The sequence below is a fragment of the Sceloporus undulatus genome, chromosome 9, assembly GCF_019175285.1.
Source record: "Sceloporus undulatus isolate JIND9_A2432 ecotype Alabama chromosome 9, SceUnd_v1.1, whole genome shotgun sequence".
In the NCBI taxonomy this organism is placed as follows: domain Eukaryota; kingdom Metazoa; phylum Chordata; class Lepidosauria; order Squamata; family Phrynosomatidae; genus Sceloporus; species Sceloporus undulatus.
In genome coordinates, this window is record NC_056530.1 from 28,695,185 (window position 1) to 28,709,008 (window position 13,824).

A 13,824-nucleotide genomic window follows, 5' to 3' on the forward strand; every position below is an offset into this window, starting at 1 on the left:
AACGCGGTTCTGCGCAATGCATCACGGGATATGGAGTTCGCCCCTAGGAAAGGAAGGGCATTGCGGGAAAGGAAAAAAGAGGCGGTTTTAATGACCGTTGGAGGAAGGAGGGCGCGCGTGCGCAAAGAGAGAGAAGAGCATGCTGGGGGATGTAGTCTTTCGGCTTTGTGGGCGTGTTCCAGGAAGATTTCCTGGAATAAACCAGGAAAGCTTGTTGTTGTTATTAACACACACACAGAGAGAAACACACACACAAACACACACACACGTGTATATGTATATAATAATATTATGTAATACAATAATAGTATTGAAACAGAGCAAGAAATAGTAGTTGCAAAAAATGTTCTGAGAGAAATATTACATATGTGTGTGTGTGTGTATATATATATATATATATATATACACACACATATATATAAAATTTTATCTCAGTACAGTTTATAAGTACAGTACTATATATTATTATATATAATATAAAATATATCTAAATGTATATATAATATAAAATACAATAATAATATGGAAATAGTGAGAAATAGTACAGTACTTGTAAAATGTTCTGAGATATATATATAATATACACACACAACACACACACATATATAATATTTCTCTCAGACATTTACTAGTACTGTTTTTCACGTTTCCATACTATTATTATATTATATATATATATACACATACATGTGTGTGTATATATATATATATGGAAAAGAAATGGACTGGGGCAGCATGTGACTGAAAGAGTACTGTGTAATTTATAACTATTTTATTTATTTAATTATTTAATAATCTGTTTTATATTATTTTATTATTTTATTATTATTTTACTGTGTGTTTAGGGTCACCAAACTGTGCCCTTTAAGAGAGATTTTTTGGACTTCAGCTCCCAGAAGCCTCAGCCACGTTGGCCAATAGCTAGGGATTCTGGGAGCTGAAGTCCAAAAAATTCCCCTTAAAGGGCCCACAAGAAACCCGCCCAAAGGCTACGACGCATGCGCACGCAACAAAAAAGCGCGAATTGGCGCCGGCTGACGCGCATGCTCAGTGCGCGCTTGGCAACAGCCTCCCTCCAATGTCAGAGTCGCGCTGAGAGAGTGAAGGAGGGCGGGGTCCCGAAATGCTTTGCGGCACGGCGCCTTAGGGGGGCGTCTCTCACGAGAGGCGCCACCCAAACTCGCATCTGCCTTCTGCGCATGCGCGACACGCCCGCCCATTTCCCCCTCCCAGTCTCCATTTCCGCGCATGCTCAGTGCAGCCTTATCTCCTCAAGTCTTGTCAGTCGGCGCCTGACTGCGGAGGAAGGCGGTTGGTCGCTCGCTCGCTCGCTCGCAGAGGAGCTCCTCGGTGCCTAGAGCCTTTTACCATAGACCACAATGGCTGAGCCCGCCACCCAGTCTCCCTATATTTCTTCCTCCGCCGGAGGAGGTGGGGCCTCAGAGCCAGGAGTAGGACGGGATGTGAAAGCGGGAGGCGCCCACCAACCTTGCGCTGGTAAGGAATTAAAAAAGGGGGGAGATGGAAGGAAGAGCCAATGGGAGGCGGAGGGAGGGGGTTGCTAAGGGAACAGCCGGAGGAGGGGGCGGGGCTAAGGCCAATGACAGTAGATTTGCCCATAGGGATACACTGGGGAATATTTGCCCTTAGGATCCTTGGCCATAGAGAATCATTGGGGTATAGTTGCCCATAGGGAGACATTGAGGAATACTTGCCCATAGGGGATCATTGGATTATATTTGCCCATAGGGAGACATTGGGAGATTCTTGCCCATAGGGGATCATTGAGGAGTACAGGGAGTCATTGGGGAACACTTGCCCATAGGGGATCGTTGGGGAAGACAGGGAGTCATTGAGGAATACTTCCCCATAGGTGATCGTTGGGGAATACTTCCCCATAGGGGATCATTCGAGAATATGGAAAATCATTGAGGAAAACTTGGCTGTAGGGAAGTATAGGGGGAATACTTGCCCATAGGGAATCATTGGAGAACATTTGCCAGTAGGAATACATTGGAGAATATAAGGGATCATTGGGGAATGTTTGGAAAACACTTGCCCATAGGGAAACATTGAAGAATATGGAGAGTCATTGGGGAATACTTGCCAGTAGCAGATCATTGGAGGATACTTGCCCATAGGGAGACATTGGGAATATTTGCCCATAGGGAATCATTGGGAAATATAGGGCGTCATTGGAGAGTACTTGCCAGTAGCAATAGCAAGTCATTGGAGGAAACTTGCCCATAGAGAATCATTGGAAAACACTTGTCAGTCAGGGAATATAGGGATGCAGCAGGGAATACTTGCCCATAGGGAAACATTCAAGTATACATGCCAATAGGAAAACATTGGACAAGTATTCAGTGTTTCTCTATGGGCAAGTATTCTGTAATGATTTCCTATGCCCAAATGTTCCTCAGTGATGCCCTATGGGCAAATATTCCCCAATGATTCCCTATGGGCAAGTATTCTCCTCTATAAACAAATCTTCTCCGATGATTCCCTCTGGGCAAATATGGTTTTCCCAATGGGCAAATACTGTCATTGGCTTTGTACTACTCGCTAGTGGGCACCAGGGAGGAGGAGGAAGAAGAAGAAGAAGAAATAGGGCAGGTTTGGGTGCAAAAGGGCATTTTTAAAAATCCCAGAGGAAAGTGTGAATAGGGGATTAATGCAAAGTATACCGGCTTTAGGGTTGCGCAGAACCATCCCTCTGGCTTGGTGCATGGATAAACAAATAGGAAATAGCCTTTGTGTGTGTGTCCATATGCCTTAGGACAAGAAGCCACTGCTAAGATATGAAGAATATGGTTTCCAATTGGTAAAAGGGGTAAGGCAAGGGTGCATTTTGTAGGGCCTGCATGTTCAATTTGAATGCAGTGGAGAAACGGAATAGTAAATAGGAAGTACCCTTTGTATGTGTATGTGTGCGTGTCTTAGGATAAGAGGCTTTTGCTAGAATATGATGGAACAATATGGTTTCCAGTTGGTAAAGAGGTAAGGCGAGGCTGCGTTTTGTCCCTACTTGTTCAGCTTGAATGCAGCGGAGAAACAAAATGGTTCCAAGTGGGCAAAGAGGGTGAGACAGGAGTGCATTTGGTCGCCCTACTTGGTTCTGTGTAATGGAGAAACACAGTGGTAAATAGGAAGAGTGTGTGTGCCTTAGGAGAAGAGGCTACTAGTAGAATATGGAGAAACAATATGGTTTCCAGTTGGTAAAGGGGGTAAGTCAAGGCTCCATTTTGTACTCTACTTGTTCAAGTTGTACGCAATGGAGAAAGAGAATGCTACATAGAAAGTACCTTTTGTGTATATATGTGTGTGTGTGTGTGTGTGCCTTAGGACAAGAGAATATGGAGAAACACAATACAGTATGGTTCCCAGCTGGCAAAGGGGCCAGACAAGGCCTCATTTTATCACCCTACATGTTCAACTTCTACGCAGTGGAGAAACAGAATGGTAAATAGGAAGTGTGTGTGTGCCTTAGGAGAAAAGGCTACTAGTAGAACATGGAGAAACAATACGGTTCCCAGTTGGTAAAGGGGTTAGACAACGTTTTGTCATCCTACACATTAATCTTGGACTCAGTGGAAGAAACAGAATGGTAAATAGGAAGCACTCTTTGTCTGTGTTTATATGTGCCTAAGGACAAGAAGCTCCTGATACAACATGGAGAAACAATATGTTTTCCAGTTGGCAAAGGGGGTCAGACAAGGGTGCATTTTGTCACCCTTCCATGTTCAACCTGTATGCAGAAAATACCATACAAAATGCAGGTTTATACTCATAAAGAGGAGAAGTGAAGATAGGAGGCAGGAACATCTACAATCTCAGGTATGTGGATGACACCATTCTACTACCAGAAAGCAATCGGAGCAATTGGAGCAACTACTAAGGAAGGTCAAGGAAGAAAGGGCAAATGCAGGCTTACTGCTAAACCTAAAGAAAACAAACATCATAACCATGGTGGATCTACATAAGTTCAACCTAGATAATGAGGAAACCTAAGTATTTTGATACCTAGGATCAAACATCCATCCATCGTAAAGGAGACTTGAATCAAGAAATCAGAAGACTAGGTAGGCATGGGAAGGTCAGCTATGAAAGAAGATCCTAAAGAGTAAAGATACAGAGCTGAGCACATTTGAGATGTATTGTTGGAGAAGAGTGCTGTAGCTACAAATGGGTCCTTGAACAGATCAAGCCTGAACTCTCCCTGGAAGCCAAGATGAAGAAACTGCAGTTGTCTTACTTTGGCCACATCATGAGAAGGCGTGACTCATTAGTAAAGACAATAACGCTACAAAAGGTAGAAGGAAGTAATAGTAGGGGGCAACCGTCAAGTGTGTGTGTCACCTTCAAGGGGAAGAAGGGTGTGGCAGATAGCCTTTGTGAAAAGTAGTTCTGGGTAAAAATGACATTTGGCATTAAGGTGATTTGATGTCCATCTGAAACATGCCCTATAGCTGGGTGTCCCAAGATATACATATGAATGCGAGGGCATTAATGGGGAGGACAAATGAAGGTTGGAGCTTATGCGCAATCAGGGTCCAAGGTTCCTCGAATGGCTTAAGGTCCACAGCCGGATGACTGATTAAAATGGCAAGCAAATGGGGGGTGTCCTGGGTGTGGTGGTGCTGTGAAAAATCCTGAGATCATTTACAAAACAGGGAGCAGTGTGTGGGTGTCTTATGACAGCATTGTTGGTAATGGCAGCGCGAGGGGGATGTGGCTTAAAGGCATTGGCAGTTTGCAGTTACTAACAGAAAATGTCCAATTTATAGCCTTTTTCGTATCATTCCCACCGTTTTGCAGCCTCCTGATCCACCATTTCGAGTGCCTTGCAGCCTTATTCTGGAGCATGGTGCAGTGGTAAATCTTGGGATGTGAAGGTTCAGGGAATGGCGTTGCCTGATAGTAAGTAGGGGGGATTCTTAATTAAAGGATGGAAGTCCTTATGAAGGGAAGAGGCCTGGATTTTGAGGGTATTCCTCTGTATGTGGGTTGTAGAACCTGCAAACACTGCATACAATTGGCAGAAGGTAGCTTTGGTACGTTTCCTGCATCCTCTGAATGGGATCGCTTGCTAAGCGCTTGAAAAACACCAGATGGGTTGGAGGCTGGGAAAGGAGTGATTCCTGAGGTAGAAGGTAGGGATAGGGAGGCGTCCGTCTCCTCCATGTTTCTTAGCGAAGATGCCTTTTCACCTTCCAATATTGTGCAATCCTTTTTCTCGGTTTGCTGGGCTGTCCTTTTTATTTCTGATTATCAGTTTGTAGGCTTTGCTTTCTCCCCAGAAGGGCGGGATCGGTTCTCCCACCCTTTTCTTTTCCCAGTATGATCCTGGCAGATACCCTGCCACCATTTGGGATGGTCTTGTGTTATTGTGTTAATGCCTACATGAGACAAGAATGCGTTGCAATTCAGTGATATGTTACTTCAGCCTTACCTTGGGGGGAAATGCAGCCTTATCCAAAGCATTTTATGGGGTGCTAAGTAATTGGTGACTGAGAAGACGGCATCTGTGCCGTCTAATTCCCTTCAATGGTGCCTGTTGGCAACCATAGAAAGGACATAGAAAGAGACTAGACATAGTAGTGCCACTGTTTAAACACCCCCCAGGTTTTCCAGTAGCTTGGTTAGTTCCTTTTGAGAACTGGAAGGAGATCTTTCTTGCAAAAAGCTGCACTGCAGATGCCTTTCCAAGGCTGGCAAACATGCACCAGGTGACTGTGCCTTAAAGGGGCAGGCAGCTCTCCCCAGCAGACAATAGCTGAGCCTCAGCAAGCACCCCAGCCCTCTGAGAAACTGGCTTTCCTTTTAACAAAAGGTTTTTGCCTTTTATTTGTCAATTCCTGACCGCATTCCTTTCCTTGCAAGGGCATATTAGTAGCATCTGGTATGCGGCAGCCTGTAGCAGCAGTGTTTCAGTCAAGATGCCATCTTCCAGTATATAAGAACTGCCGGTGTATTTTTATATCTCCCACCTGTCAGGCCTTTCTTCATGCTCCAAGCCATGAATGCTTTGCAGTCTCAAGGAGTAAGTGGGCCTCTTCTATGTGGTCCGTTTTAGGCCTGTAGAATCAAGGTCAGCCGCGACACCATAAGAGCAGGCGAGTGGTCCCTTGTGTTTTCGCATAGCGGCGAACATACGCATATGATATGTATGACTTAATGCCCAATGGAAAGGGGATGTTGTTTTTGTCTGCAGCCCCTCTAATGAAAGGTTTTCAAAGAGATAGCTGTTATTAGTCCCTGTTTCCAGTAAAAAAGCAGGGATGGGTTTGTTATCTTATTTGAAGCGTTTGTCCCTCGCCCCTTAGCTAAAAATTCCCAGAACAGATACAAATACTTGTTGCAAAATTTCAAAGGACAGGTTTAGTCTGAACATCTTGATGAAATTGTTCTCCAAATCCTGCTGTTCTCCTTTTTCTTCTGAGTCAGATTGCTTTTCTACCAGTCCTCCTGCAGCTAACCCTGGACTCCAGTATCCAGTGTAGAAGCTGCTAAGCCATCTTTAATAGCTGTAAGAGGATCCAGGCCTTGGGAAACACTTAAATTACAAGGTCATTTTAATCTATATAGAGCAAGGTATGCACTGCCACACCTCTCCCCACAAACCCTTTGTATCACTGGCTGCATCCTATTCAAATTCCAGATGGAAACTATGAAGGAGTTTTTATATCAATGTCCATCTTTGTTTGTGGGTGTTGCAGATCAGTATGTTGAAGTGAATTTGTTGTATTATCATGTGCTGGGAATGCTTAAAGCATACAAAGGGTGCTGTAAAGTCTACATTTATTACTGCTTTGGGTGCCATACTGGGAAGCAAGCAAGATCTGAATGAAATAAACCTACTCAGAAGTCACTGTTTCATCTTTGAACCACAGTCACGTTTCTTAACCTTTTTTGCACGTCATTTTCCCCCTTAGCTATATACCTTAAAGGCTGTAAAGTTTTGTCTGCTCAGTGATATCTATTATACAAAAATACCATGCAAGGTAAGAATCTGATGCCAGGTCTGACCCAAAACCTTTTGCTACCTGAAGCCAGCAACAACATTGAGCCGATCTTTCTTCAACATTGCCAATGGGATATGTCCACTATTATAACAGTGACTTTGAGATAGGTACATGAAGGTGCAAGTTAGGTACAGGAGGAGGGTGGCATGTACAGCATTATGCTCTAGTAGAGAGGAGCAACTGTCACAACTGTCTCACAACAATTTACACCTGAGGTGATTGGCACATGGGAAAGTCACTCTTGTTTGACATTGGAAGTAAAGCCATTGTCATTACAGTACAGTCGCACCTCAGTTTTCGCGGGGGATCCATTCCAGACCCACCCTCCCCACAAAAACGAAATATTCAAGCCCCATTGGCTTGAATGGTGGCGCGCACCCCATTTTATCCCCCTCCATTTACTGTTACTAATCAAGGGGTGCAAATCCCAAGTCTGCGGAAATGGAGGGTGACTGTATTACGAAAGGATCCGGTTTCAGGCTACAAATACGTATCCATTTGTTATTTTATTTATATCCTGCTTTTTCTTACACTTACAAAGGTGGCAGATGCTGAGGGTTTTGTCAGCTGTCAGAAGCCAAGGTGCGCATACTTGGAGAAGGACTTCCACTGACCCAGTGCATGCCTGGATATCTTGCATTGACCTTTTTACATGACTAGCAGGCTGCGCGGATTGGTTTGTTGCATTGTCGTTACTTCGAGCTATGTTGGGATTGAAGTGAGAGAAGGGCGTTTTGCAAATGAGTGGTTTCATTCCAGTTTTGCATTGACACAGTTTTACTGAGCACTGGTGCAAACCAGACCAGTAAACCATATTAATTTACAGCTAAATGGTCTTTGCATTTGTTTGATTATACCCAGACCTTCACCTCTTTGCCGCACTCCCCATATATCTTGCACATTGCAGCAGGGTCTTCCTTAGATCTGAGAGCCATCACAGTTCCTCAAGTAATGTATTAGGGCATAAGAACTATATTTATACTTGATGCTTCTGTCATTTTTTCCATTGTTACTCCTTTCTGATGTTTGCTGCCTTGGCCCAGTCCCAACGAAACCAAAACAGCAAACAAAGCTGCGTTAGTCTAAGCTAATGAGTTGAAGAAAAGTCTGGTAGACAATGTTCATGTTCACAAGACCAAAAAGGAAACACAAAAGCCTCTCTTACCTCAAGAGTATCTTGATGAAAGGAATGATTTAGTTGCGAGATGAATCATATGACTAAGCATGGGTATAATCAGATTAATACGAAACAAGTTACTAGTATTCTTTTCAAGGGCTTTAATATTCTGTCTGAAGAAATTGATTGTAATCCATAAAATCTCATCATAAAAATAAATCTGTTAGGTGCCACAAGACTCCCTTGAATCTTTTAAAATCAATTCTTTTCTGACCAGCAGAAAATATTGTTTGGGAAAAAATGTATGCTGTACCTAAACCAGCAATTTGACATTTAATTTAGCCCACAAATACTAGAACTTGTTCCCGTGCCATAATTGCAGACGCAAGGCATGGTTGCACTATTTATCTTAACAATAAAGAACCAAGTTACTTCATTCATACAGTTAATAGAAAGGAACATGTTCTAATATCACCATACTTATTAGAATTGTAATGTTGCTTTCATCCATCTCTGGATATGGAAGAGGCCTCAACATGTGCAGTTGTCTTGAATTGGGGGTTTGGACATTCACCTGCTGTGTTGTTGTAGTAATATGCAACCTAAAAATGGAATAGCATGGGCTTATTTTTCAGAAGGACGAGGAGTCTCTCGCTGACAGAATTTAGTTAATCTTGACAGTTACCATATATACTTGATTATAACTATGTAGTTGAGGGCAAGTTTTGGGGCCAAAGTTATGGACTTTGCTTTGACCCATGGATAAGTCGCGAGTAAAACTTAGGGGCATATAATAAAGGACCTAAAGGATGAAGCAAAGCAAAACAATCTGAAAGAACTTACAAAATCCCAGCAGACATAACTCTTTGTGCTTCAGGACAGATGGATGGGAGAGTAAAGGGGGTCAGTGCTTCCAGGACAGATGATACTCTTGTTTTTCACCAGGGGATGGTTCCTTCTTTTAAATAAGATTTGAGATACAATACTTACCTTGACCTCTGGATAAGTCCACTCAGGTTTTTGGGGTCAATTTTTAGACCTAAATTTCTAGACTTATACATGAGTATATACAGTATGTGCCTTCCAAGTTATGGCAGCCCTGTTACATGGTTTTCTGGGGCTGCGTGTATGTGAGTCGACCAGGGTCACTCAGTGGGTTTCCATGACCAAGCAGGGAATTGAACCCAGATCTCCAAAGTCATAGTCCAACGCACAAACCACAACATCACATCCAAGCAATGGATTTGTAATTGTTACCTTACTCTCTAAGCCCCAAGATGGTTAGGTGTGCCAGGCTAAGTTGAAGAACCTGTTCTGGAAAGCTTGGGATGTCTTCCCAAAATTTTGTCAACACAGTCTTCTTTTTGTACATGTCTTGCTGTTTGGCTTGTGCCGTTTCTGTTCTCAGGCATGAAAACATGCCTACTTTTCTAGGCATAATTATTCAGGATCCTACAACACTTGATTTAAAGTATTATACTGTATAGGAAGTACCACTTATTTGTTGCATTGCAGTTTTCCATAACTTACTATATTGCAAATACACAAGTGCATTAAACCAGTAGTCTAGAATGGCCTCTTAACGTAACATCTCTGGGAAAAGAGCGGGATACAGATATCATCATCATCATCTCAGACAAAATATAGTCCTGTAACTCTAACATTATCACTTTTCTTCTCTTGTATGATTTTTAACATCTGATAAAGAAGCCAGTGAAGCTTCAAAAGTTTGCAAGATGCATTTTATGCATTATAGTTGGTCTCATAAAGGTATCAATGTACTGTAGATTTTGGATAGTGATATTTTTATTGTATCCCCTGTTTAGACAACTGGAACAAAGCTGCACCAAAGCGACATAAATAAAAATCCAACTTCAAGATATGCCTGGCTCCACTTTAAATCATCCTCTCCCTACTTGTTTCTTCAAATGGCCTGGAAATAGAAAACTAACTATGGGAGGCAGGTGTTCCTTGCTGCATTAATATTTCTATTTTCCAAGTAGAAAATGGGTGAGGATATAATCCTTCACCTGCAGCAACCTGAAGTGTTACAATCCATTCTGCCTCTCCATTTTGTGGCATCTGTAGAGCAGGCCTGAGAATATATTGCGAAGGGTTTATCTTTTAATTACTGTTCTCATCCCACTGAGATCAGTTACACTAAAACATTTATTGGAATACTACCCTCTGCTAATGGATGAAATAGTAAGATGAAACAAAGGCCTGGAATTTGCTGCTTGGCCATTATTAATGGTATAATACTAACCTAAGAATATGCTCTTCTGGGGCTGGGAAAAGGGCCAGGCCCATGATGCTGCAAATAGTGGTCCAGCACATACATTAATTTAAAAGTAATTTGGAGCAACAGTTTTCATTTGCAGGTGATGCCAAGGTGCTGTAAATGTGTCACACATTTCTTAAGAGCTGAGATGATACCAAGGCTTGGGATTTGCATCTTGATCATATCAGTAGCTAGTAACATGAGAGCAACTTGCCATGCAGAAGAGGTTGGGCTGACATTGCACTTGTTCAGAAGCCTAGGAATGTGGAAGCTGAGGTGGTCTCCAATCCACTTGGTTTTAAATTTAGCTTCAAATATTTTCCAGGAAAACAATTGCTTCAGTTTCTGTAACAAATTAAGGACTCATTAGAAATGTTGGACTCTTAAGATGCTTTGTTAATGTCTGGCACGAGAGTAGTTACTACCCTCATGTAATGGCTTGGATGTGTTTCCTCTTATGCAAGATCCCCTGCTTCTGTTCAGACAAGTTGACCAACGTGCTTTTCCCCCTCGCTCTTTTCACAAAGGCAATTCTAGGCAGCCTTCCAGCTTTGTCTGAGCAACATGCGTCCTCATTGCCATCATAACATACAGTCCTTTGCCGTGATCCGCAACTAATGTGCCAGCCACTGTTGCTTTGGTCTTAAGGCTTGTTTTATTCTTAAAGAGCATGTCTCCGATTCAGAAGGGTTCAGCCCCACTGCTCTTATCGAAATGTACTTGAAATTGGTGCTCCAAACGCCATTGGAGTGGAAAGGATTATTTTCTAACATTGCTGACCACCACACATAAAATGTCCTAAGACATTTAAAGCTTGTTTTTATATTGAAATTAAATGCTTTGTCTTTGCCAATTAACCCCCATTTTATACTGAACAGCAGGAGATGGGAACAGGTAGTTTCCTTGCTAAACAGTGGGAAAGACTTGTATATATGGGCACTCTTCTTATCTCACAGGTAGGGAAATACTACATTTGTGTACTAGCATTTCCATAGTTTTTAGATGTTTAATACATCTCCTTTACCTACATTTATATCTGAGCTTGGGGTCCACTTAGGCTGTCTTTGGAAAAATCTCACTAAGAACCCTTATATTGCCATCTTAGGCTGCACACTTCTTACAGTCTGGTAAATTAAAATGAAGGTATTGCTGAAAGCTAATATTGTGGGCACACAATGCTAAATAGCCCATTAACAGAAGAGGTGAGTTTGGACAGAACAGTTTGGGGGTTCAGGGGTTGATGCAGGAAAGGCTTTTCATTATTGTTTTATTCCACCTGTGTCCGTCCCCCCCTTTTAAAGTGGCACGATGGAGCTAGCAAATGCATTGCAAAAGGATTGCAGTGAGCTTTTCAGAGAGCGGAGACCTCCTGTGGGAAACTCCTTATGCAGATTATAACTTGTCATGCTTTGAGTAGAGTTGCTACTCATTAGTTGCTAAACAGCTCCGATGTTGAAATGCGCTGTTGGGATGCGTTTGGGGAGGGAGAGGCATGAGAAGCAGCTGGTAATGACTTCTTCCCTTTATGTCTCCCAGTGGAGCCCTTGCCAATAACCGTTCCCAACCTGGTACATCAGGTTTTGGAGCTGCATCGTCCTCCTCCTTTTCTGTATGGTTAGAGTGGAAAATGTGAGTCACCTGCCAAGGTCTGTGAAGGGTTGGTTAAACTGGTTCTGTAATAATACACTTTGAAGGAGGGTGATGCTTCTTTTATGAAGCTGCCCGCAAAGCACGCAGTTGCTTCTTGTTGTGTGGGACAAGAGCTTTTCTAGTTATGATGACCTGCAAGGCAGATTTTCTGTAATGTTTGGAAGTACTAAGATTTCTTTGACTTCTCAGAGGTGTATAATATGTAGTATCTATGTACCTTGGCATGCGCTGTACTCATGTATAAGTCTGAAAATTTTAGCCAAAAAAATCAAGACTTATCCATGGATCGGCCACCTGTGATTTGGTGATGTTCAGTTATTTTGGACATCTCTCATGCTTGTATGGGTATAACAGGAGTTGTAGTCAAACATATCTGGAGGACACCAGGTTGGGTGGTCTGTGATCTAAAAACCAATAAGGAAAGAGTGGGTCTAATCTCTCTAGTGAAGGAGATTTCACCACTTCGGTGCAAGCAGAAAATGAAGCCATCCGGTTCCCCTTCCCAAAACTAGAGCCAGGAAGTGGAGACTTGGCTTTGGTTCTTTGGATCTGTGGCCATCCAAAATACAGAGGAAGTGTAGGCAGAAGCTGACACGCCATCTCTTCCCTCTTCCAGCTCAGCGCCTGAGAGCTAAGGCAGATGCAAAGTGTTAAACAAAGTGTGGTCTTCCTCTGAATTTTGGGGCTGTGGACCGGGATGAAGGCCAGAGTTCATCACACTAACCGAAGAGCTTGTGAACAGTTGCTATGTCAAGCAAAATTGAAGCACTCTGTTAAAATCCTCCTCAGATTCTGTCTCAGAAATCTTTGAAAGGATAATGTGTTTTTCTTCAGAGTCTTATTTCAAGCTTGAAGAGTCCCTAAATCCTGGCGTTAGCTGTAAGGTTGCAGTCAACTTCAGTTCGTACATTTTGCATGATCAAGGGAGATACGCAATGATGTTTGCATCAACAAATCATAGTTTGTAGTGAGATAGCACAAAACAGGGATTGCAAGCCTGCTTCAAATCATGGTTTGATTTGCTAGTTGGGTTTTCATGGCCTCTGAAATGACAAATCAAAACTGTTGTCACTTGTTCCACTGCAGAAATGAAAGCTGTTGCAGAACATGACAGCAGACCATTGGCTCTTAACAGTGGCTTGCTTGAAGCATTTTAAAGTTTGAAGGATAGTTTTTGTTGTAACCTAGTTAGTGCAAACAGTGGTTTGACCTTATGAGCAACCACAGGCCTATCAGCACATCACAGCAAGATGGAATGAAAGAGAATTATGACTTGGCAAGAAGGAGGTAGCATGCAGGTGTGTGTAGACTAATATCTCCTGTTCACAATAGCTGAACAAACCACAGATACTTTTGCTCTGTGGTTTGGTTACCACAATGTCAGAACTCCCAGCAGAAGCAGCAGTTGGCTCATACTGGCTTCTTGCATGATGAAAGAGGCTGGATGGCCCACCTGTGGGGCATGCTTTGATTGAGAGTTCCTGCATGGCAGGTCTCTTCCAACTCTGTGATTCTATGAGATCGGGAAGAAAATCAAACCACAGATAATATAATAATAATAATAATATTTATTTGTATACCGCCCTGTGGCGAACCAATCCGGGCGGTTGACAACAGTGATTATAACAGAGTAAAATATAAATTTAAAAACATTATAATCCCTCCCTCCTTATAAAAGTATTAAAAAATATGACAGATTAAAAACACAATATCAAAACATAAAATATAGTTAAAACAAACTAAAAACCCTG

The 13,824-nt window shown here is 42.4% G+C and overlaps 1 protein-coding gene across 6 annotated transcripts in view; it reads left to right on the forward strand.

Moving 5' to 3' along the window:
* Positions 1-1,272: 1,272 nt before the first annotated feature.
* Positions 1,273-13,824, forward strand: part of RTN3 (reticulon 3) — a 41,739-nt gene continuing 29,187 nt past the window's right edge. The window contains exon 1 of one of the 6 annotated variants that reach the window (XM_042439723.1): positions 1,273-1,497. In XM_042439723.1, coding sequence (XP_042295657.1) covers positions 1,380-1,497 — 118 coding nt within the window. In that variant the 5' untranslated portion in view covers positions 1,273-1,379. Of the gene's footprint in view, positions 1,498-4,750; positions 4,921-13,824 lie in introns of those variants that run through there. The other 5 variants (XM_042439725.1, XM_042439728.1, XM_042439724.1 and 2 more) reach the window with 5 other exon arrangements.